The following is a 23,128-nucleotide window of genomic DNA, read 5'->3' on the forward strand; positions in this document are numbered from 1 at the left end:
CGTTGGAACTGAAATTCAAAAAATCGGACGTTGCGTTTCGAAGAAACGAAATAAAAAGATCACAAACGTGAAATTGATTTGCAGATTTCCAGGAGATTCGAAACGATCGAAAAGGATCGGGATTAAGATATTTAAAAAATTCGATGATTTTCAGGTAATCTAAAGTTTTTCGGACGAGCCTAGTATCAAACAGAAATTCGGTGAATCCTCCATGCGAACTGCTTTCATAATTAATACGTTGTTCAATTGCACGAAAAATTAGAAAATTTCTTATATCCTTTGCGTTGCCTCGAGAATATTGGAATTCTTTGTTGAAAAATATGTTCGTGCGTGTCGCGTTGATATTTGTTACTCGATAATCAGGGTTAATTGTGTTCTATTTGAAAAAAAATTGTTGAAAAATGATAGGGAATTTTCGAATCGGAGGATAGCAGCACTTCCTGCGAGCAGAAAAGGATAGAAAACGAACGAATTTCGGGTCGTGCGATTTACTACACGAAACTACCGATACAACGGCCGGTTCGTTGTTCGCACTGAGGTTCCTCTCATCCTTTATAATCAGCTTCGAATTCGAAAGGTACGTTTTGCATTTGATATTAATGGCCTTGTGTTTTCATTGAAACCGTTTCGAGTAACGCTTTCATTTAAAGATGATTATATTTTGACTTTTTTATGGGTTTCCACGCATTTATAACCCCGAAAAGTCGTTGCTTTTTTTCATCTGTCCCATGTGCACGCACTTTTTATGCCTTCGAAGATATTGAACCAAAGCAACAGTGTTTCCCATCTTCGCAGCTTTTTTTTCTATAGAATTAATAACAAAGAAAGGGACCCGTCGTGAGTATATCGAAAGTAACGCCGTTTTATTAACCGAATAATCCGAAAGATTCATAAGTATCTAGAGTTCTTTCCACGTTCCCTGCATGCTCTTGACGAATAACCTTTCTTCCCCTCAAATATGGTGACTTTCAAATGTCAGTTTAATGTCGCGCAAAAATTGAAACGTGTTCACCGAATTTCTGGGAAAATATGATTTTTCCCTTCCGGCGAGACGATTATTTGATTTTACACGCGTGCATGATACCGAAATTCAAAGATGTTCGTGATGCACGCTAGAATAGAAGATGAAATCGCAACGTGCAACAGGATTCCGACACACTTGCCGAATTACTTCGTTGTATCTCATGGCTTGGTTCTCGTTCAAAATTACCGTTTAATTTTTCTCGTATTTTTCATGATTTTTTTTCTACACGTATACTCGTACATTTAGCCGTTTCGTTCTGTAAATTCTTTTGCCACGTTTTTTTCACTTCATCTGTTCCAATGGAGATTTTATTATCATATTTCTATTACAATTGAATTTGGAAGCTTTATTATAGTTTAATTTGTTAAAAAGAAAATTAATTTTATTTTTATAATTTATTGCATAATATAATATTTGATAGTTAAAATAATTATATTGAGATTCCTTGAAATGAGAAAATTTAATTCAAATAAAAATATTAAATCATTCAATGTAATTTAAACGAATTGTAGATGCTAAGATTCATTTATGTAATATAAGAAAATTATGCAGATATTGTACAAACTATGTTGAGTACAGCAATACGCATATTTAATAGTTTCAACTTTTTATTTTATATTATCCATTGAATTCCTATAATTTCATCAGAATTCTTGGAGATTTTACTGGAATGTATCTACTTTAATTTTGTACTATCGATGATAGTGAAAGAATTTTATTTTTTTCTTTTGTTGCTCTTAAATAGTTTTTTTTTGTAAAAGCAAACGAATCTGGATTGTAGTACTATGACAACTGATACAAAACGCGCCGGTGATAACAGTGATATGGAATCTGTTGAAGATGAAGATGATAATGAGACTACAGAGATTCCCCCCCTCTTGCTAGCTGCACTGCGAGGTCGTATTTCTACAACAGGGATAGAGGTATTCGAATATCATGTGAATTATAAACACTTCTTTATAATAGAAAGATGGAAAGATTCAATTTCTATGTTCCAACCAAATGAAACCATTAAAATCTTTATATAATTTTATATTCTTTAACAAATTGTATTTTACAAATTATATTGCTCTACACTATTGATACATCTTTAAAAACAAAGCATCCTAAACCATTTGGGTATTGACTATTAAAATTATTATTGAGAGATTCCATATACATTTAATTAAAAAATATCATTAGGTATAATTTTATCATTCACTTAATTTAGTTAACATAATTTGCTGTGTTATCTATCATTTTGAATCATTTTTTTCATTATTGCATACTCGTCATATTTTTATTTAGCTATTAGTATCTTGCACTGCATTAGATTAGTATGCAATTACTGAAATTATCAATGCATTAAATGTTGCTTAATGAATAAAAATGAAGAAAGTAGGTGTTTGAAATTATTATTTAAGCCATAGGAAGAATTTATTGTTCTTAAGTATTATTATTATTTCTATTATTTCTATTATTATTATTATTATTATTATTATTATTATTATTATTATTATTATTATTATTATTATTATTATTATTACTACTACTACTACTACCATTGTCGTCGTTATAATTATTGTTATTATTATTATTATGTGTAGTACTTTAACCGTTTTGAATTCAGCTTTTGTTTCTGCTTAGGTTTAGATTTTCTGATTTTGAGTATTAAGTAGACATAAACTAACACAGTTAATAATATCAAATAATATCAGTAATATAAAAAGAACTATGTTACAAGTTAAAATACAATGCTTTTGCATTGAATAAAGAACAATTCTATTCGATTGTACGAAGATCATATTTTATGTAATACTTTTAATTTTTAGCAAATGCAGTCTCTCCCAGCACCTGTAAAGCGCAGAATCAAAGCTCTAAAAAAGTTGCAACTTCTCACTACAAATATTGAAGCGAAATTCTATGAGGAGGTACATGCTTTGGAATGTGCTTATCACAAAATGTGCATGCCTCTTTACGAAATGAGGCAAGATATAATATCAGGTATTTCCGAACCAACGGATGAACAGTGTGATTGGGAAAGTGGTGATGAAGAGGAAGGATTAAGTAATGATCTGAAAGCGAAAGCGAATCTTGAAGATGATAAAGAACAGAAAAAAGAAGAGTATGCTTCTCTTATATTTTATTAAGTGTTACATTCGTTTCACCGTTTCTTTAATTTCTTTTTAACAGTTTTCATTTAAGTTTATCACTGCATATACTCGCTCTTCATCTAATTCATTCAGTTATCCTTCATAAAGAATAAGTACTTCAACAACATCTTTAAAGAATACATAATATAATTTATTGTGAATACCGCTAAAGGGATTTTATCATTTTAGAAGCGAAAAAGAAGACGTTAAAGGCATCCCCGAGTTCTGGTTGACAATATTTAAAAATGTTGGACCATTAGCTGATATGGTTCAAGAACACGATGAACCAATATTGAAACATTTGTATGATATTAAAGTGAAATTCTTTGAATCTAATCCGATGGTAAGTTGCACACCGAAAGAAGAGAAGTATCAAAATAATAAAATTGCCAGATAACGCGTATACAATGCAATAAAAAAATGTATTACATCGGAGGATAATAAGCTTTTTTATAGGGTTTTGTTCTTGAATTCTATTTCGAACCAAATGAATATTTCACCAACACCACTTTAACAAAAGAATATATTATGAAATGTACTCCTGACGAAAATGATCCGTTTAGCTTTGAAGGTCCCGAAATATACAAGTGCAAGGTAAGTATTTTGAATATAATTTTCGTTTTCTCACGCTGTGAGTTCATGGAGACGTTTATTGAACACTGTTTCTTTTTTTTGTACAGGGATGCGTAATTAATTGGAAAAAAGGAAAGAACGTTACAGTAAAAACAATTAAAAAGAATCAGAAACATAAATCTCGAGGGTCCATACGAACTGTAACGAAAACTGTTGAGAATGATTCATTCTTTAGCTTTTTCAGTCCACCAGTTGGTATGGGCAAATCCTGCTGTTTCCTTTTCTGTATCTGTATTCTGTATCTGTATAATTCATTGTTGCTCTTTTAGTGCCAGATGATCCGGAAGCAGAATTAGATGAGAAAACACAAGCTCTATTGGCAAGTGATTTTGAAATTGGCCATTATATTAGAGAACGTATAGTTCCTAGAGCTGTATTATATTATACAGGTACCTTCTACTTTGAAAATCAAACTTCATGTACAGCTTATCCGAAAAGTAAAAAAGAATTATTGAGTCTAACGACGAAAACTTTTATCTTATCTCAGGAGAGGCCTTGGAAGATGAAGATGAAGACTACGAGGAGGAGGAGGAGGGTGACGAGGATGATCCAGATGAGGAGAACGAAGATGACGAGGAGTTCTCAATAACTAATGCCCCATCAGGTGGGAAACGACAAGGCAATGAACCTGCCGAGTGTAAACCACAGTAGAATTCTATAACAAATTAAAATAAGAGAAAAATCGTTCGTGCGTACAGTAAGAAAAAAAAAAAACACTAACAAAACCTGCCCGATAACTACCTTTGATAATCCTGCACCTGTGGCTCCAATGTAATCCCTGTTTGTATCAGTCATCTAATCATATCATATTTCCTATTCCAGATCAAGCTTAAACTCTTCGACATACCAATGACAAAATTATGCGTACCCTCCCTTTATCCAACAATGACGATGAAACGAAATATGGCTTATTGACAGCTATGATTGTCATATAAATATTTAAAAAAACCAATTGCGCTCTCAGCTCTACACGAATAATCATTGTCATTTTTAATTGCTTCATTTTATACTATGTTGTTACGTTTATATACAAAGAAGAATAGTTGAATTTTTTTCGAAACGCACGTTGATTTGTGGATAAATTTTTCGGTACTGTTAAAGCATTTTTAATATAAAACTTGTAAAAACTGGAAGTAGTCCTTTATTGTCTTTTTCACACTCTACTCTGTCGTACGCGTAACACCGTGATTTCTTTTCCATGAATTAATCATTTCGCGGCTAAATCGCGGGCCCAAATGGAAAAAAGGAATTACTAAATTATTCATAATAATTGACCATTCCTTTCCTTCAGCTTGTAGAATGCCCTGGAATTGCTTGAAAAAGTACTTGTAAGATTTCTATACTAAATTATTTCCAATTTAATTTGTTAGCGATTAGAATTACATTTTGACCTTGAGGTAAATGATTTCATGTTTACCATATAATTTTCTATGTCATTTATAAATTCAAATACTTTTTACGTGGTAAGTACTACATTAATATATTTGATACTTTTATGAAAACAATACTTTTGATAAGTCTGATGAACAGTTTTAATAACATTAACGAATATTAATGATCAATCATATTTAATGTATGCATTCGAACAGGAATTGAATAGTATATTGTTAATTACGTATTTCAAATAATATTAAGTGATATAATTTAATTGTAATTAAAAAAGAAGTAGTATATTTCTGAATGATTAAAATTTGTTACACGATGAGCATTAATTAAAAATTCATTTATTCATGAATATTTCCATCAATTATAAAATAAGATTGAAAAAGGAAAAATCTGTAATGGAGAACTGTTAATTGTTCTTATTTTTTTCCGATGCGAATAAATTGGCCCAGAGTTACTTTGAGCGACATCTTTAAAAAATTATGTGGTAATAAGGTCAGTGCCACCACTTGACAAGCTTTTGTGTTTTGCATGATTTGATAACAGTACTGATAACTGTGACCGATAATGTAAATCACCGAGTCGCATTGACAATTAGTTTTTTGTGAGAGAAGGTTCGCAAACACAAAAGAAATACATTTGCGGCTAATTTCTTACATCATCGATATGTTAGAAAAAGATCAGGAGATTTTAAAACAGTTTTACAACTGTCGAATTTTACGCAATGGCAAGATCTGGTTCGAAGATTTATGGGTCCGCAACGGAAAAATCGTTGACCCTGAGAAAATTTTTTATGACGAGAAAATAAAACCGAATATTAAAATTGATTGCAAAGGAGCGTTAATTTCACCTGGATATATCGACCTTCAGATAAATGGTACTTGATATAAGTACACAATTATTTTATAATAAATTTTGTACCTCGAATCCAACGAGTTTTCCGTAGTTGATGTCTAGATTCTAAATATTGAATTCGTAATATATTAAAAGAAGTATTAAGTTTGATGAAAATTTCAAGTATACCCTAGTTCGTAGATTTGCAATTGTTATAAATTTTTTAAATCATTTTGGTATTATTGTATTATCTAGATATTACTACAAATGGAACGACTTGTTGCATTTACTTATACACGCTCAAAAAATTATATTGTTATGTAATTACATTTTCGATCATTGTGATCTTTATTTTTAAAAATATATTCTAAGTAATAATGATTCACTTATTTTAATTTCATTCGAATTAGGTGGTTTTGGTATAGATTTTACACATAATGTTAACAATGTAGAAGAAGGAATTAATAAAGTAGCCAAAAAATTATTGGAATTTGGTGTAACATCATTTTGTCCAACATTGGTAACATCACCTAGTGAAACATATCATAAAATAGTGCCAAAAATTAAGAAAAAGGATGGTGGAATGCAAGGAGCATCTATTTTGGGCATTCATTTAGAAGGACCTTTTATTAGTCCAAGTAAAAAGGGAGCTCATCCGGAAAATTATATTAAGCAGTTAGACAATGCAAGTCCTTTTTATACGTTAAGAATCATAAAGTATACAGTTATATGCATGAATTTAATTATTATAAATTCATTACACATTTATGTTTAATTTTATTAATTTGCATTTTAGGGCTTCAAAACTTTAATCGATATGTATGGTACCTTGGAAAACGTATGTCTTGTTACAATAGCACCAGAACTTCCTAATGCTCAGAACACTATTGAAGAATTATGCAAAAGGAATATTAAGGTCTCTCTTGGTAAGACATACAAATATTATTATCATCACGATTATTATTACTATTAAAAATTTAAATATTACAGGTCATTCTGTAGGAAATTTATGCGAAGGAGAAGCAGCAGTGAGAAGTGGAGCTTCATTTATCACTCATCTTTTTAATGCAATGTTACCGGTAACTATACAATATATTAAAATCAGTTGTATTCTATAAGTTATATAGAATGAAATAAAATAAGTATTAAATTCGTGTTTACAGTTTCATCACAGAGATCCAGGATTAGTTGGGCTTCTAACTTCTGATAAGATTCCAGAAGGGAAAATTATTCACTATGGAATAATTGCAGATGGTATTCACACTCATCCTGCTGCGTTGCGTATAGCTCACAGAACGCATCCTGAAGGTTCAACATTTTCTCACATTATAAGAAGCTTTTTTATTATATACTACATTCAGTGTCATATTCTAGGACTCGTTTTAGTAACTGATGCAATATCAGCACTGGGTTTAGAGGAAGGTGTACACCAATTAGGGCAATTAAAAATAGAAATGCGTATGGGCAGTGCTTATATCGCTGATACAAATACTTTATGCGGTAGTACAGCAGAAATGTCGAAATGCGTTCGCCACTTTAAAGAAGCAACAAGTAATATTAAAACTGCTAATTAACATGAATTAAATATTTTTTTTTAGTATGTATACTGTATCATGTACTGTACTGATTATTTGTATGTATATTTTTTGTAGATTGTTCAATAGTGGAGGCTTTAGAAGCTGCAACTTTCCATCCAGCAAGAACTCTTGGCATTGAGAAAACAAAAGGGGTTTTAAACTATGGAGCAGATGCTGATTTAGTAATGCTGAATGATAATTTGGAATTGTTGTCCACATGGATTTCAGGTGAATGCGTTTACAGTTATAATTAAGACAACAATTGTATTCTGTACAACAGATTACAATTCTATGTATTTTCAATGCCAATCAAAATATGTCTCTTCCATAAAAAAAAACGGCTGTAAATTTTGCTACAGCCACAGAAGTATTTATCTATACATTCATATATCATAACAGTATATTTTATATACATCATTTTTTAAGAAATATATTTTATATATTTTTTACTCCTACAAAGATTGTTAATCTGCGGTATTACTACATCTGATATAACTACGGTGCTAACACGATTAACAATATATTTTAACATAAGGATCAGTTATTTTTTTATGTACATATATATACTAATAAACAATTTTTATTGTTGATAAATTAACTTTTATTTTATAAGCTAAAGCTTCTTTAAATTAGTAGATCTCGGAAATGTTTCCTCTATAATATAATCAAAGAGAAATGCATATTAAATTCAACGAACATATATGTTACATGAAAATGTAAATTTTATTATAAAAGTTACATTATTTATTTGTATTTTTTCTGTCACATGTTTGTAATAAAACTTAGCATACATTTAAACGAGTTAAAAAAGAAAAAAGATTGTTAATGTCCGTACTAACATAATTATTACAATTTGTAGCACACAATAACATTGTTGAACATGATATCAATTTCATATAAAAGTACTCCTATTCTTTTCGTAGCGTATTTAATTAGTTAGCAATGCCAAGTTCTGTAATCAGTTTTGCAAAGCAAAGTTAAGAAAATATTTGCCTATGTGTAGAATTGCCACTTTGGAATGAAACATTGTTACTGTTATATCGATGATATGTAATTTATTATCTCAGAGTAAGATATTGGTGAACGTCGACTTCAGCAAGGCTTTTTGTATTAATAAACAACATCCTTCAGGTTGCATATATACGGTGAGTGTCTAATGCCAAATGAATGGGCTGGAGGAATATCAAGAACTACCTGTAAACAATGTTTACACATTTTACGAACACCATTTTGAAACATACCAACAGAAATAAGAAATAATTTCTGACGTTTCGGTGTATCATTATTTTCCAACAAAAATGTTCTTAAATCGGAAGAAGACATGTCTGAAAGACTTCCGATAACTTTCTACACTGTATGGAAATTGCTAATACTTTTTCTGGACAGTGTGCTCCGGGTCCTGGAATTTGCGAGTGATCATCAGGCAAGTGAACGCGAGCACTCATGCTGTAGGCGGGACTCTTTACTCGAACAGCGTCTGGCTTCACAGCTTCATAGGTCCCAGGTCCAGGAACTAACACACGGTCGTCTGTGAACACTTTTTGTCTACCAGAAATTGAAAAAGCCGGTGCAGTTTTTTTGTTACCCTCCTTCGTTCCTCCAAGAGCCGAAGGAATGTTGTAAACATTTGGAGCTGAAACAAACAAAGGAGGGGACGCACAATTTGAATAATTGCATTAATGGCGATGAAGCATTCGCTGTTGTTTATATTAGAAAAAGATATTTGACAGGGAAAATGAAGTTTTCCATTCCTGTAAATTATGTTAATGATGCAGTGCAAAATAATATTAAGGAAGCGAATAGGGAGATCAATTTTACACCTTTACCTGGAATGTTGTTCGGTCTGTCTATATTTGTCCTGAGACCGAAAGTAAATTGCAATGCTTTTTCCAATAAAAGCATAGTTTTTTCTGGACTGTACTCGCCTGGACCTTTAAACGAGGTACATTTATTGAAAATTAACAAACAGAAAAATGAGAAATACATTTCAGTGTCTTTTCGTACCTGGTATTGAATCTGTTTCATGTAGATTGATCCTCTGCCCAAAGCTGTACTGTGGAGATTTGTTTAGATTTACCTTTTCTGGGTGATAGCTTCCAGGTGCTGCATTGAATACATAGAAATTTTAAATTCGCCGAATGCAAGCTTAATTTTATACTTGACTAATAATGACGAATTTATACAGAATATTTATTACCAGGTATATTATTGGGTTTCTCAACGAATGCCTTTACACCGAATGAATATTCCGGAGACTTATCTAAATTGACTTTTTCTGGAGAATAAGTGCCAGGAGCTACAAAATTAAAGAAACAATACTAAGATTTTGTTAATACACTTAAACTACGTTATTATTAATATACTGCCACTTTAAATAATTGCAATGTTTGTGCTCAAGTTATTACATGCAATAAGTGCAAGCAGAGTAGAAATGTACAAAAGCTAAAGTATCCTTTTTCTGAAGGTTATTACCAATTTAAAGCATGGAAAGCACTATGTATCCTCATTAATAGTTGGTCTAATATTAAAGAAATGGCAAGTTGTATAGTAAACGTTATTAGTAGTTTGTTAATCCACACCATTACCTGGTGTATCCCTAGGCTTATCCAATGGTTTTCTGTTACCAAAACTGAAATAAGGTTTATGTTCCAAATTTACTACTTTCTCTGGATAGTAATCAGCAGGGCCTACCAAAGCAATCAAAACATCAGTGTTCATAGTATACCGAATGTTAAACCTATACCAACTGAATTTCCAAAGTAACAAGCTCCAGCAACAGTCCAAATAAATTCACCTGGATTGTCATTGGGTTTTTCAGGTGATCCTTTCCCAGATAGGCTATACTGTGGCCCTTTATCTAAATTTATTTTCTCAGGACTATACGTCCCCGGAGCTGCGATAACAAATAGAACATACTGATAAATATATTTACTGCGATACGTATTGACGTTTCTTGTATCGATTACCTGGATTATCATTGGGCTTTTCTGGTAATCCTTTGCCAGACAAACTGTATTGAGGACCTCTATCCAAATTTACCTTCTCAGGACTGTATGTTCCAGGTGCTGTATTAATAGGTATAATATATGTATAAATATTTTCTCTCGGGTAATCAGTATTATTTATTTTTATCCTAATCACCTGGATTATCGTTGAGCTTTTCTGGCATCCCTTTTCCAGATAAACTGTACTGTGGACCCCTATTTAAATTCACTTTTTCAGGACTATATGCACCTGGAGCTAGGGTATAATTGAACCAGAAAAAATAAAACTGTTACAAAAAAATTTGTTTACTGAAAGGGCTAAAAATTCTTTGTACCAACCTGGAGTATCACTTAACTTTTCAGATGGTCCCTTACCACTCAGACTGTACTCCGGACCCTTATTTAAATTCACCTTTTCCGGACAGTAATCTCCAGGCGCTACAAAAGCAGTCCCATTTATTTTTCAGTTAACCAAACCAGAGATCGACTAACATAAAGTAGATATTTTATCATAAAGCTCCACACCTGGATTATTATTTGGCTTGTCGAGTGACGTTCTCAATCCAAAACTGTATTCGGGTGATCTGTCAAGATTTACCTTCTCAGGAGAATAAGATCCAGGTGCTGTAAGTTGGTAAATTAAATACAACAAACTAAAAATCCCATGATTCGTATACATCTGTCATTGTAATCTCTAATACATATTTGATTAAAAACATTGCTTTTACAGAGAAGACAGAGGGGTCGAAACACTATCCATCAAAATTTCCTCTCCACATGGAAGACATCAAGTTAGACATATTTAGAGATTAAAATGTATAGTACCAACTCATACAAAATACTTTATTCTTTCTCAACTGTGTTCAGTTCACACTATTCCATACCTGGAGTATCATTCTGTCTTTCCTGAACAATCTTGCCACTCAAACTGTACTGCGGACCCCTGTCTAAGTTCACCTTCTCTGGACTGTAAGTACCAGGCGCTATAAAAAGGAGCTGCATTCAGAAGTTGTTCCAAGGAAGAACCAACGCATCCAATATTTAATTTCTACCTGGCGTGTCGTTCGTTTTCTCCAGCGGCGTTCTAAGTCCAAACGTGAACTGCGGTGCAGCGTCCAGCTTCACTCTTTCCGGGCAATACGTACCTGGCGCTGAGGAATCATTTTGTCTCTCTCAGTTTGATCGTTTCAATCTGTTCCTGGATCAAATGCTACAAAGAGACTTCTTACGTACCAGGGGTGTCATCTGGTCTATCCACGCGCCCTTTACCTGTGAGGCTGTACTGAGGACCTTTGTCCAAGTTCACTTTCTCAGGACAGTAGGTGCCAGGTGCTATAAAAGATAAGCTTGTGACAATGATGATCCATGCAGTTCTATTTTTAGTTGCTTCGCCAAGCAGAATTTCAAGCTCAGTTTCAATACTGCTCTTGGAAATAGTAAGTTATTCTTTGAATTCTAATCTCATTGTTTCCAACGTAAGTAACTCAATACTTCCATAAATCATTAGCACTAGAACCACCAAGTATTAAGATTGATTTTCTAAAATTTCTCTACAGAAACTCCAGCAGTGCATCCATTAAGACTTCAACTGATTTACAATTCAGTTTATTTTTTTACAATTAAAGTTATTTCTTCAATAATTGCAAAAAGAAGAAATTAGGAATGAGTCATTCTGACTTGCCTGGTGGTTATAGTGTTAAACAAGAAATGTCAAGTCTGTCTTGTCAGCTCTGTTTGGACCCGAACGCTAATTGAAGTGTTATTTTTCCAGTGAAAGACTTCAGAGGAACGAGGAGGATTTTAATCGCTATTGTGGACAGTCCTTGAAACGAACGAGCAACGATTCAGCCGGCGAAGTGCTAATCCAGCAAATTTTTCAACTGATTACCTGGGGTATCGTTCGGCTTCTCGAGAGGAGGCTTGAGTCCGAAGGTGAACTGCGGCGCGCTGTCCAATCTTACCTTTTCCGGACAGTAAGATCCAGGTGCTGGTCACCGCAACAGAATGAAATATTTATAAATTCTGACAATCTGTATCGTTTCAGCCATCGATGAGTTCCTCTATCTGCATCGAAATATGGTTTTCCAATAATCGAATAACGGCGACGGTATTTTATTTCCAAGTATTTAAGAATCAAAGTAATTTAGATTGTGAAACAGTAGTGTCAACTATAATTTAATCAAATCTTGAGGAATTCATCAATGGCTGAAATGAATGAAGTACAATTCAAGATATATATTGCCTGATACTTCATTGAAACGGTGTATAGTGGAGAATATTCTTAATAAGCGTAACGCATGCAATCTAACGAAACAACTTTGCACATGCACTGTCGATCGGAATCATTCTACAGAATATTATTAGTCTACTTCGTAGCGTGAATCTCTAACAGGCGGAACGAACACTTTATCAGGCCACAACTGCAAAGTAAAATAAACAGCCGAACAGAAGATCGCAACTGCGCGAGAGTAACGCCATGGATTGTCTTTATAAAATTGTAGTTAAATTCATTCGAGTACCTAAAACTCAACAAAGTGTTATTCCTCGTTTCACCGTGGCGTTGATCTTCTCTCAACAAATTTCTTAACTTCCGCCGTGACAAACCTTTCTAATGGCAAATTTAATAAAGACAATCGAAACAGCGCCGATTCTATATTCTATATTCTGTCATTTGAAAGTTAACGTACTGGCTGGTTATTATATATTCTTCCTCTAACCGCCGCTTAACTAAAATTAAGGGTGATTAATAGTAGTACAAACTAATGAATCCGAGTTTGGAAATATTCATAGATAATTATAAAACAGCCGTTTCATTTGTCGTAGTTCTAGCGTTAATTATTAATTAGAAATTGAATGATAGAAGTACAGGAGATTATAGAGAACAGTAGCGCTATCCGTTTGTTAGGTTCGCAAAGCGTTTTCAAGGGGCCTGTTCAGTCTTTCGCTGCAATTAGTGTCGATTAGTCTTGAAGAACGAGAATGCTAGGCTTATCGTGGTTCGTAATTACCAGGAATATCGCTCGGTTTCTCCAATAGCGGCTTTAAGCCGAAACTATACTCGGGGGCTTTGTCGAGATTCATCTTTTCAGTGCAATAGTCGCTCGGTGCTAGGATTGAGATTCGATTATCGTTTTTACATTGGACATCTTGTATGATTGCTTTGGACTGTTTTCTTGTATTGAACATTCAGTGATCGGTGGATGATCTTTCATTGAAATCTTTTATTTATTGTTTCAGGAATATTGAAGTGTATACTGAAGAATTTATGGATGTGCTCACCAGGTGTGCAGCTGATCTTCTCTGTTTGCGTTTTGATACCGAACGAGTATTTCGGTGAGCTGTCCAGGATGATCTTCTCAGCTTTCTCCGGATTGTAGTCACCCGGTGCTGGTGTCACCTCCAGCCTCGATGACTTCCCGCGGCCGTGCAATGACGACGCCGGTGCCGCATCCTTTCCTGTGGTTTCGAAACAGTTGAATGTTAGATCCTGTTGTTTATCGTGACTCGAAGGACTATTTATTTTCAAAGTCATTTCGAATATTCAATGCCTCGAAGATATCAGTGATTGCTAAATAAAAAGATGGAAACAGTCATTTTGGAAATAGATTGAATATTTCTGGTGACAAATTGTTGGAGTGCAAAGGGTTAATCACTTGGGTTGGAGATGAATGATCTTTAACCCCTTGTGCAATGACGAGTGAGAATCGTGATGAAGATTAGACTAATTTAACAATCAGTGCTGTCCGGATCAGTATGTTAAATACATTAACCCTTAGCACTCTAGGTTGTTTTGTAATCTGTCAGCAATTGCAATTTCTATAGTTATTATTTTATTCTCCTTCTCAGTGCAAAATTTGGATGCCTGGAAAATTTAATAATTTTAGGGTAGTTTAAGATTCATTAAAATATTTAATATTACAACTGGTGCAATATTGGAGCCTGCAGAGTTCAAAGGGTTAAATGTATTTCCTTCAAACTTTAGACAAATTTCATAATAAAGTTTCATTTAACACATACATTAAACAGAGTAGACAAAGGGTTAAATCTTAATGTAACAAAAACATAGATAAATATATACTTAATCAATCATAAATGAAATCTTGCTAAGGAAAGTGTCTTAGAGAAAATAACGAATATTCTTGTAATTAGTGGTAATTAACTCTTTGCGGACGAACGTCGACATTCGATGAAACTTTCATATCTCAAAGACTAAGTCATAAACAAATGATTCAATTACTCGAACAGCAAGAGATCAGCACTTAGTTTCCTTTTGTTCTATCAATTATACAATCGACATATAATTCAGCTTCATCTGTTGAATATTTTGTACATTCCAAAGAATCTCCACAAAGGATTAATTTCGAAAATAATTAGTAATTGAATTACAGTGATTAGCGTTAAACAAGCAGAGCAATAATTCTCACAAAAATTCCACTAGAATACAATAACGAAAAGAAGACTCGAACGGAGTCATCGGGTAGCCGAGAAACGAATAACCGTCGAACGCGCAGATTATCGAGCCCTAGGTGAAGGAATTTCGTGGATGGTGACCATTAAAAGGCCTACACTCTCGCGAAACAACTCCGGAGTTTGATCGATACAGCTGATGCGAATGCTGAGCAGCGTTGTAGCATCGCCCGCGGTATTATATCATTCTCTAAATTATTCCTCGCTTCGCCAATATCATTCGCGATCCTTCCTTAGCGAAGTAATCATTACGTCCCGGCGTCATTACTGATGCTCACCTTTCGCGCTGAGCCCGGAGACGTTGTACTGGCCGGGACCCGGTCCGGGACTGTCATTCTTGTTAGAATGTCTTCGCGTCGATGGAAAAATTCGAAAAAGAATTTCATTACTCTCTTAACAATTTAATTTAATTAATCTCTCTTACCTGCTGCCAAAAGAAAAGGCTGGAGCTCTGCCTCGCTTCGAGTCGGGAACGGTCTTGCCTAAAAATATTTCCAGAAAATATTCTTTTTATGAAGGGAAAGGTTCGTTTGACGATAATGATCTCTCTCTAATGAATGTTTATATATAGATAGACGATACTGTGACGCAACGATCACGCGTACCAATTAACGGTGGCAGGGTCACGCAAGCTGGACCCGGGCTGGTGTACTCGGCGGCGATGGGACCCCGTCTTTTCGTCGGTGTCCATGGTCTCTGCGTCATTCCGCCCATGATTTTCACGGTCTGTTATTTTCGTCGCTGAATCAGAAGAATATCGAGAATGTTTTATTCGCAGTTCTCTACGAAAGTCATTAGGGACAAGTTGATCCAAGGCGAATCTTTTTCCTGGCAAATCAATCAATTGCGTTCCGAGCCGGACCATTTTTTTCCGTTCAGGCTGTATGGGGCGTATACGACCCTCGCTTTTACGATGAAACGATGATTATTCGCACACATTTCTATATTATAAATAATGCTATCCATTGCGGTGACATTCAGTTTAATGAACGTGCAATGATAATAATCCAATTCAGTTGAATGATTTAATATTGTTTTTCCATTTTGTGTATTTTGCGCTATGAAATCGTGCGGCGTTCAACGTGTTAAGAATTCACAACGTTCCGATTGATCTTTCAATTTGCCACTCGATCAACGTATCGATAAGTTCTACAGAAGAAATCATGAATGGGTCATTATCGCTCGCAATGTTAGTAGTTCCAATGTTAAGCGAACCAGAGTTGTTCAAGTTCGACGAGTGGAACAAGTAGATGCACACAGGAATTTATTGTAGTGCGCCAATCGATTTCAATTGGAGCCGAGTCCGATTTAATTGAGCCAGGCTGATTAACGGTTTAATTAGCTCGAATTCACCAGCCGTTTCGAAGCGGACAGAAGAGGAACACTACCGCCGGTGAGTTTATTACCGTTGCCGTTCCTTTTTTTTCACTCCCTTCGCGGGGATAACAAGATTCCCTCGGAATTGTGCAACAACGAGCACGGCCTTCGGAGGACGGGCCACAGAAACGACTCACGAAGTTCCATATAAGAATATGTCCATGGTGGGTAGCCAGAATCGCCCACCATTCGGCATTGGACTGAATAAAACATGAATATCACAAATTGTACGGCGTTTAAACAACCCAAATAAATGCAGGTCAAACGGGATGACTCATGGCCTACTTATGGTGGCTTTATACTAGCGTACATCGCGACACTAATAATTGCAACTGGAACGATCTTCTAGCAGATTCGGATTATGGAGATTTATGTGAATATTTTATAGATATCCGACGAATACGATGCTCAATTTCATACCCCATCGTGTTATGAGAGCACTAGTTGTCCTTAACCAGTTAACTGTGGTCGACGAGTATACATCGTAAAGCTTGATACTAATTCTCTCATGAATTCTTGATTTTTTCATTTAAACGTGTGATTCTTTGTTCCGCTTTGATCTTTCATTAACACGTTGAATGCCGATTTCATATGGTAAAACACGCAAAATGAAGAAAATATGATATTGACGCGTTAAGCGCCATGTCACTGGTGACTGACGCCGAATGACTAGAAAACAATCGTAACATACAAGATAACCGATGTGAAATGAAAATGTTTAATAACGTAACTAAGTTGATAATAGTGTGATGCATTGTAACGTCAAATAATTAATAATTGTTCCTGCTTGTCCGTCTTTCCAATAGTTGTAACAAAAGAATTCAGAAATGAGTCCTTCGACCTGTAACTCTGGTGCTGAGTCGCAAACAAATGATGTCATTGAAACAGCAAGAGATCAGCGCGTACTTTCCTCTTTTTTATATTAATTAACAGGTTGAATGCAAAATACATGAAACGGAAAGAATATATTATTGCACGGTCTGATTAGAGAGAAGCTTTGTACAAAGTTTCTTATAAGTCACTGTACAACTTAGTGTGGTAACTTAATTTCAACACTGAAATTTGAAATAAATTATAATGAATTCTAACATTCGAATTTCAGTATTCAAATCTTAAACATTCGCATTGCATGTTCATGTAGTCGAATGTCACTGCATTAGGTAGCGTTGTTTATAATACAGAAATTTTTCCAAATAATCGTCTTTTAATCGAATGAACTATAGTAATCCGATTTGGTTGGGGGTCACCGGTGACCCCCGTGGCAGTCAACGTGTTTAGAACGAGGTGGCACTAATTTCATCCTCTTCGTTCTCGAAGCGACAACATGGCGCCACTTATCATTCTCACTCGTTGGACGCAAGGAAACGTGTGTACGTACATGGAGATTTAACCCTTAGCACTCCAGGTTGTTTTGTAATCTATCAGCAACTCGACTAATTTTTATAGTATTAATATAAATTTTTATAATATTATAATATACGCGCTGATCTCTTATAACTTTACAACTTTATAAATTTTATAACGTTAAACCATGATTATAACTACTCTTCATCTCCTTTGTCCAAACAAAGTTACTTATACTTTCCATCTAAAGAACACATTCACACTTCACATTCAAACTCAACGATCAATCATCCAGTACGAACCGAAAACAATCATCCGGTCCACTATTCGCTAATTTCGACTATTCCGGAGCCCCAGTTTTCTCTGCACAACACAACTCGGGAGTAATTACGAAAGAAACTGCCTTTCCGGCTGGAACAATGGCCGGCGATCGTGCGACTCCCGATTTGCATACGTGAAAATCATTCATTTACCGAATACGGCGTCGAACGATCGTAATAGAGGCAGACGCGAGACACACGGCATGACCAAAACGAGATCAACGGGTCGAGCAAACGTGGATGATTCGTGGAAGACAAAATGTTCGCCTTTTAAGAGGACACGCCGTTTTTCCAGCGATTCTTCTCGAGGAAACTGAATCTCTTTCTCGCGAACGGATCCCAGGGATCTAGAGTCCCACAGGGTGAAAGCTATAATCGCCGAACCCGGTTATCTCTCGGTCGTCGCAGTGAAAAGTAGAAATTAGAAAACGACACCGCTCGTAATAAGAGTCAAATGAATAAAGTGAGCTCGATACTCGCTTTCTGCGTTCGAATGGAAGTCAGGCGGCTAGCGCATTGAGCGCCGGCACCGTGATAATGGATTTTTAGTCTATCGTTTAATTGCTCCTACGTTCGTGTAACATTTTAGATAAGTATAACGCAAATCCAAAGTAAAATTTACAAAATCGAATTCCTTATTCTCTTCAGAAGTTTCTCGTTAGAAATACTCGAGATTTTTTAATGAAATACCAACGTCTTTCAAACTGATTTAACGAGAAATCGTACATAAATTAAAGACAGAGGCTGTTTTATTTTAATATTTTACGTCTCGATGCGTTGTACAAAGTTTAATATTAAATGTCGAACTCTATAATTTTGCTCTGCATAATCAATTGGCGACTGAGAGGCGCCTACGGAGTGCAAAGGGTTAATCATTTCATTGAATTGCATTGTTATTGTTGCAGGTTCGTCTAGCTGAATGTCACCACATTAATTAGCATTGTTTATAATGTATAAATGTTGTCAAATAATCATCGTTTCGTTGAGTAGACTATAGTAATTCGATTTTGTTGGGGTCACGGGGTCGTGGCGTTCAACGCGTTAACGCGTTCTGTTCCATGGAACCTTCGTTCATATTTTATTTATGAACTATATAGGTTTTTTCAATAAAATAATAAATATTCAAGTTATAAATATTACTTCCTTCGAATTCAAGTGAAACTTCTGTTAGTATCGTTATTGTTATTAGACAACTATTATTTTCCAGTTATCAATGACTATATCGCAAGGAAAACATACGTAGAATGTTCCCAGAATTCTCCTGTTTTCCAGTGAATTAACAACGACAAACTAGACCGATTGCAATTGTACTGATAATTGCGAGAACTGAATCACAAATCAGTTGAAATCACAATTATCTGCGCTCTTAGGATTTCTTATAAGAAGAAACGTTAATGACATTTCGTACATGATTGAATGGCAGTAGATAAATGCAATTGATTCGATGAACATTTTAAGTTGAAGCTAAGAGTTTGATTCCACTTACGTACAATTGAACATGTTTCTATTTATAAAGAAATATCTGGGAAACATTGTCGAATAATGAATAAATAAACGAGTCGATTGGAAATTCGTATTAGTTGAAACGAGCAAAATGGCCGGCGTATAACGCGTTAATTGCTTCGATCGGGAAACCTTCTTGCTTCGCCATATCGGGCGAGATTGATCAAATGATTTGATTGACTCTAAGCGATAGCAAAACATTCTCTGTGATCCACCGATACGTAAGTTGCCCGCGTTTCAACTTTTCCTCGCGTTTTTTTGCGTTAATTAACGCTGACCGTACAGATTCTTCGTATTTACTTATTTCTACCGTGATCAAACGGCTATAAGATGACGATACGAAAGTTTGATGATAAATTTTAGTAACTGGCAAGAGACGCAAGGGGACAAAATTGAGAAACTGATTAATTAAACAGTATAGTAATTGATATGCTTGATAGATAGAAATCGAATTTTAGAACCGGTTGTTTGAGTGTTGGTATCGGTGATAAATGTGCGACCGAAAATATATAAAATATATAAAATATTTAAAATGCAATGTTTTGTATAGTATTCGTTAGGAAAAATCTTTATCTTAATTTTATTTTTCTAGTTATAATTAGATATAGTAGATATATTTTATATATCTACATCTATCTATTTCTTTTCAGTATATTCTTAAACATTCGAATTTACTTAAAAACCCGTTCTAGTAATTATTATTTGATTTTATAGAAAAAACCTGTTCTGTTCGTATCATTTACACTCGTAATGATCGGATTGCTTCCGTGCATTTCTAGCGTATACTGTTGCTTCAGCCTCGGCACGGTATTTCTAGTTTAATAAGAGACTTGGACAACGTCAACGGAAGAGTCCGTAAAAAAAACGGTTTATAACTGAGATTATCGCAATTTTGACACGTTCGATGACACGTGTACCATATACGGTGCACGCCAATTTCTATAAGAAAACATTTTTAAGGGGCACATGGTCAAGAATAGCGGAATATGTTACAAAGCACCGAAAACAAAGAAACAATATCAGAATATGTAAAGATTACTAAAAACTTGAATGTAACTTAATATTTTATGAAGGGAATCAATACAGTTCATAAAATATTAAATTTTCGTGGCCTTGCTGCTATGATTTATTTTTCAACTGTGATCGATACGACTTTGTCAGTAATTATTTATTGAAGAAAGAGATCAATCATTATATTATAAAACAAACGTAAAATATATATAGAATTCTTCTCTTTTTTCAATAAATAATTAATAGAAATTGACAAACATCAATAATACTCAATTCCTTTGAATTCAAATGAAATATTATTCTTCTGTTATCAATCACTATATTGTAAAACAAACGTAGAACGTAGAATTTTTAACAGAATAATATTTCCTTTGAATTCAAACCAATTGAGTAATATTTATCTTTGTTAAATTCTATTTGAAACGTTCACCGCAAGTCTCACGCGTTTTTGTAAGGCGACGAGTTTACAGAGACCATTCTGCCTGCGTTATCAGTTGAAAAACAAATGTTGACGATGTGGCGCATTATCGAAATATTCGCAATGCTCCTTTGACGGCGACGTGAGTCATCGAATTATTACGAACAATAATAGCAATAGACAGATAAATTGCCATTTATGTCTTTCCGATCTCGCTGAGATCCGCGGACAAACCGCGGTGACATAATATTTGTTTACGGCCTGCTCCATTACTCAGAATTACTCATCGCCGTTTCTTACTGTACAGCTGTAATTGATCCGAAATATCCTTGACGGCGGCACGTTGCGAATATCAAACTTTCAACGAAATTTCACGCGTTTCAGCATTGTTTAACAACAACGTTTCACATTGAAATTCCGACTTCGTTGTAGATTCGAGTCGTTTACAATATATTAATCATGACAATTATCGATTTAAATGAACTAATGAAGAATGAAACGTTTCTAATAATAGATCATTTATGAATTTACGTATTTTCATATTTCTTCCGGGAAGATTATATGATAAAATTCATGGTTCATCTAATTTCTGGAAACTTACTGAATATTGCTGGTTTCAGTGTTCAGTTTCAAATGGAATTTGATTAAAGTGCGCTGCTGTTAGCTATGTATAAATATTGATAAATCAAGAGTGAAGAATTGCAAAATATAATTGAGAATTAAGAGAGAATCTAGAATAAAAAAGAATCTAAAATTAATTTTGTAATTCTTCACTCTTGACTTATCAATATTTATACATAGCTAATAGTAGCTGAAACTGAACACTTAAACCAGCAATATTAGCTATGTATAAATATAGATAAATCAAGAGTGAAGAATTGCAAAATATAATTGAGAATTAAGAGAGAATCTAGAACAAAAAAGAATCTAAATTTAGTATTAAGAAAATAAAGTTTTGATATGTACATTGATATGGAACTTGTAGCTTATTTTTATATTCTGAATTTAATTGAATTAATATACTAAACATATCAACTTGCGTATTCATGATCTACTTATTATACGGTTGTACCATCTAAGAAGTATTTCTAGGAACGATCGGATTTGCAATTGATAGCAGATTCAAATCACCTACGTTCTGTCGCAGCGATGTTCCTTCAGACGTCGCAAGGATTGTGCGAAGGAGCAGCAAGGCAACTGATTGAATCACAGATTAATCGATTGGCGAACGAACCACGGAAGCACGGATCAGTCGTCGATCTACCTGCACCAGAGACGCGTTCCTGACTGAAGATCAAGCGTCGCGGTATCACGGCATGTGCGTCTCGGTCCCCACTACGTCGCTTGATCTCTGCTGTGATTCAGGATACCGAACGCATGCGCCACTTACAATTATCCTTGCACGTTCAATCAATCCCATTACTCCCATAAATGATCTATTATACTTTTGTACGTCTAATGTTGCCTCTGCGTACATGCATCTTAGGTGTACCAAAATAAGATCTACCAAAATGAGATGTAGAGGCAACATTAGATGGACAAAAGTATAATTTGTGTACTTAGATGTACCAAAATGAGATGTAGAGGCAATATTGGACATACAAAAGTGTAATAGATAATTTATGTACTTAGATGTACTAAGATAAGTACATTTCATTCATTTGGCACACCTAATGCTATCAGATTACTATATAGACTGCTTCCTATATTTCTTCTTTCTACATCCAAAGAGACTCATAGAGATCACTGGTGACTAAGATAAACTGTCAGCACCTGAAACATATACAAATATTTTACTCAAGTGTTACAATCTATATAATCAAAATAAAGATCATCATTGATGTGAAAAAGAGAAGCCTGCGTACGGTAAAGACACCGGTGATGGTATCGCAAACGTATCACCTTGGCTCCCTTATTGGGTTCTTTGATTTCGCAACCCACGCACCCTAACGTTCTTGGTCGCGATCCTCGACACTCGAGTCTCGACCTTGCTGTGTCCTGCGCCCGGAGAAAGAGCCAGCTAAAATTAGGGGCTCACGTTATCGTTCGACGGCGGTGACGTAAATGCGAGTGCAAGACCTACTTCCGCCTTCGACTGCCTAGGCACAGAGAAATTCTGCA

The 23,128-nt window shown here is 34.7% G+C and overlaps 3 protein-coding genes across 9 annotated transcripts; 2 read left to right on the forward strand and 1 right to left on the reverse strand.

The window, feature by feature from the left end:
* The first annotated feature begins 410 nt into the window (after window positions 1-410).
* On the forward strand, window positions 411-4,922 carry Nap1 (Nucleosome assembly protein 1). 6 transcript variants are annotated; one of them, XM_031992931.2, is made up of 9 exons: window positions 687-837; window positions 1,806-1,947; window positions 2,836-3,128; window positions 3,346-3,499; window positions 3,613-3,750; window positions 3,837-3,984; window positions 4,059-4,178; window positions 4,277-4,393; window positions 4,612-4,922. In XM_031992931.2, the coding sequence occupies exons 1-9, from the start codon at window positions 746-748 to the stop codon at window positions 4,620-4,622; spliced, it is 1,215 nt and encodes a 404-aa protein (XP_031848791.1). In that variant the 5' UTR covers window positions 687-745; the 3' UTR covers window positions 4,623-4,922. The 6 variants fall into 6 exon arrangements, with proteins under 6 accessions (XP_076227800.1, XP_076227802.1, XP_076227803.1 ...); XM_076371685.1 differs by lacking the exons at window positions 687-837; window positions 4,612-4,922 and adding an exon at window positions 411-577 and having other exon boundaries at window positions 4,277-4,505; XM_076371687.1 differs by lacking the exons at window positions 687-837; window positions 4,612-4,922 and adding an exon at window positions 414-577 and having other exon boundaries at window positions 1,786-1,947; window positions 4,277-4,505.
* A 151-nt stretch (window positions 4,923-5,073) lies between these two features.
* Window positions 5,074-8,232, forward strand: LOC116434249 (N-acetylglucosamine-6-phosphate deacetylase). The gene is made up of 7 exons (XM_031992969.2): window positions 5,074-6,049; window positions 6,417-6,691; window positions 6,803-6,932; window positions 6,997-7,085; window positions 7,170-7,314; window positions 7,381-7,557; window positions 7,659-8,232. Exons 1-7 carry the CDS (start codon window positions 5,839-5,841, stop codon window positions 7,835-7,837), a joined length of 1,206 nt encoding a protein of 401 aa, XP_031848829.1. The 5' UTR covers window positions 5,074-5,838; the 3' UTR covers window positions 7,838-8,232.
* Window positions 8,233-8,287: 55 nt separating this feature from the next.
* On the reverse strand, window positions 8,288-22,332 carry LOC116434185 (uncharacterized). Of its 2 annotated transcripts, XM_031992911.2 has the most exons (21): window positions 22,143-22,332; window positions 15,640-15,775; window positions 15,459-15,516; window positions 15,313-15,383; window positions 13,847-14,023; window positions 13,576-13,674; window positions 12,456-12,554; window positions 11,801-11,899; window positions 11,620-11,718; window positions 11,452-11,550; window positions 11,093-11,191; window positions 10,907-11,005; window positions 10,725-10,823; window positions 10,550-10,648; window positions 10,378-10,476; window positions 10,169-10,270; window positions 9,781-9,879; window positions 9,588-9,686; window positions 9,410-9,514; window positions 8,957-9,216; window positions 8,288-8,777 (listed from the first exon to the last, which is right to left on the reverse strand). In XM_031992911.2, exons 2-21 carry the CDS (start codon window positions 15,746-15,748, stop codon window positions 8,694-8,696), a joined length of 2,154 nt encoding a protein of 717 aa, XP_031848771.2. In that variant the 5' UTR covers window positions 15,749-15,775; window positions 22,143-22,332; the 3' UTR covers window positions 8,288-8,693. The 2 variants fall into 2 exon arrangements, with proteins under 2 accessions (XP_031848771.2, XP_031848782.2); XM_031992922.2 differs by lacking the exon at window positions 10,169-10,270 and having other exon boundaries at window positions 22,143-22,331.
* Window positions 22,333-23,128: the final 796 nt, after the last annotated feature.

Source organism: Nomia melanderi, chromosome 10 (assembly GCF_051020985.1).
Source record: "Nomia melanderi isolate GNS246 chromosome 10, iyNomMela1, whole genome shotgun sequence".
Lineage (NCBI taxonomy): Eukaryota > Metazoa > Arthropoda > Insecta > Hymenoptera > Halictidae > Nomia > Nomia melanderi.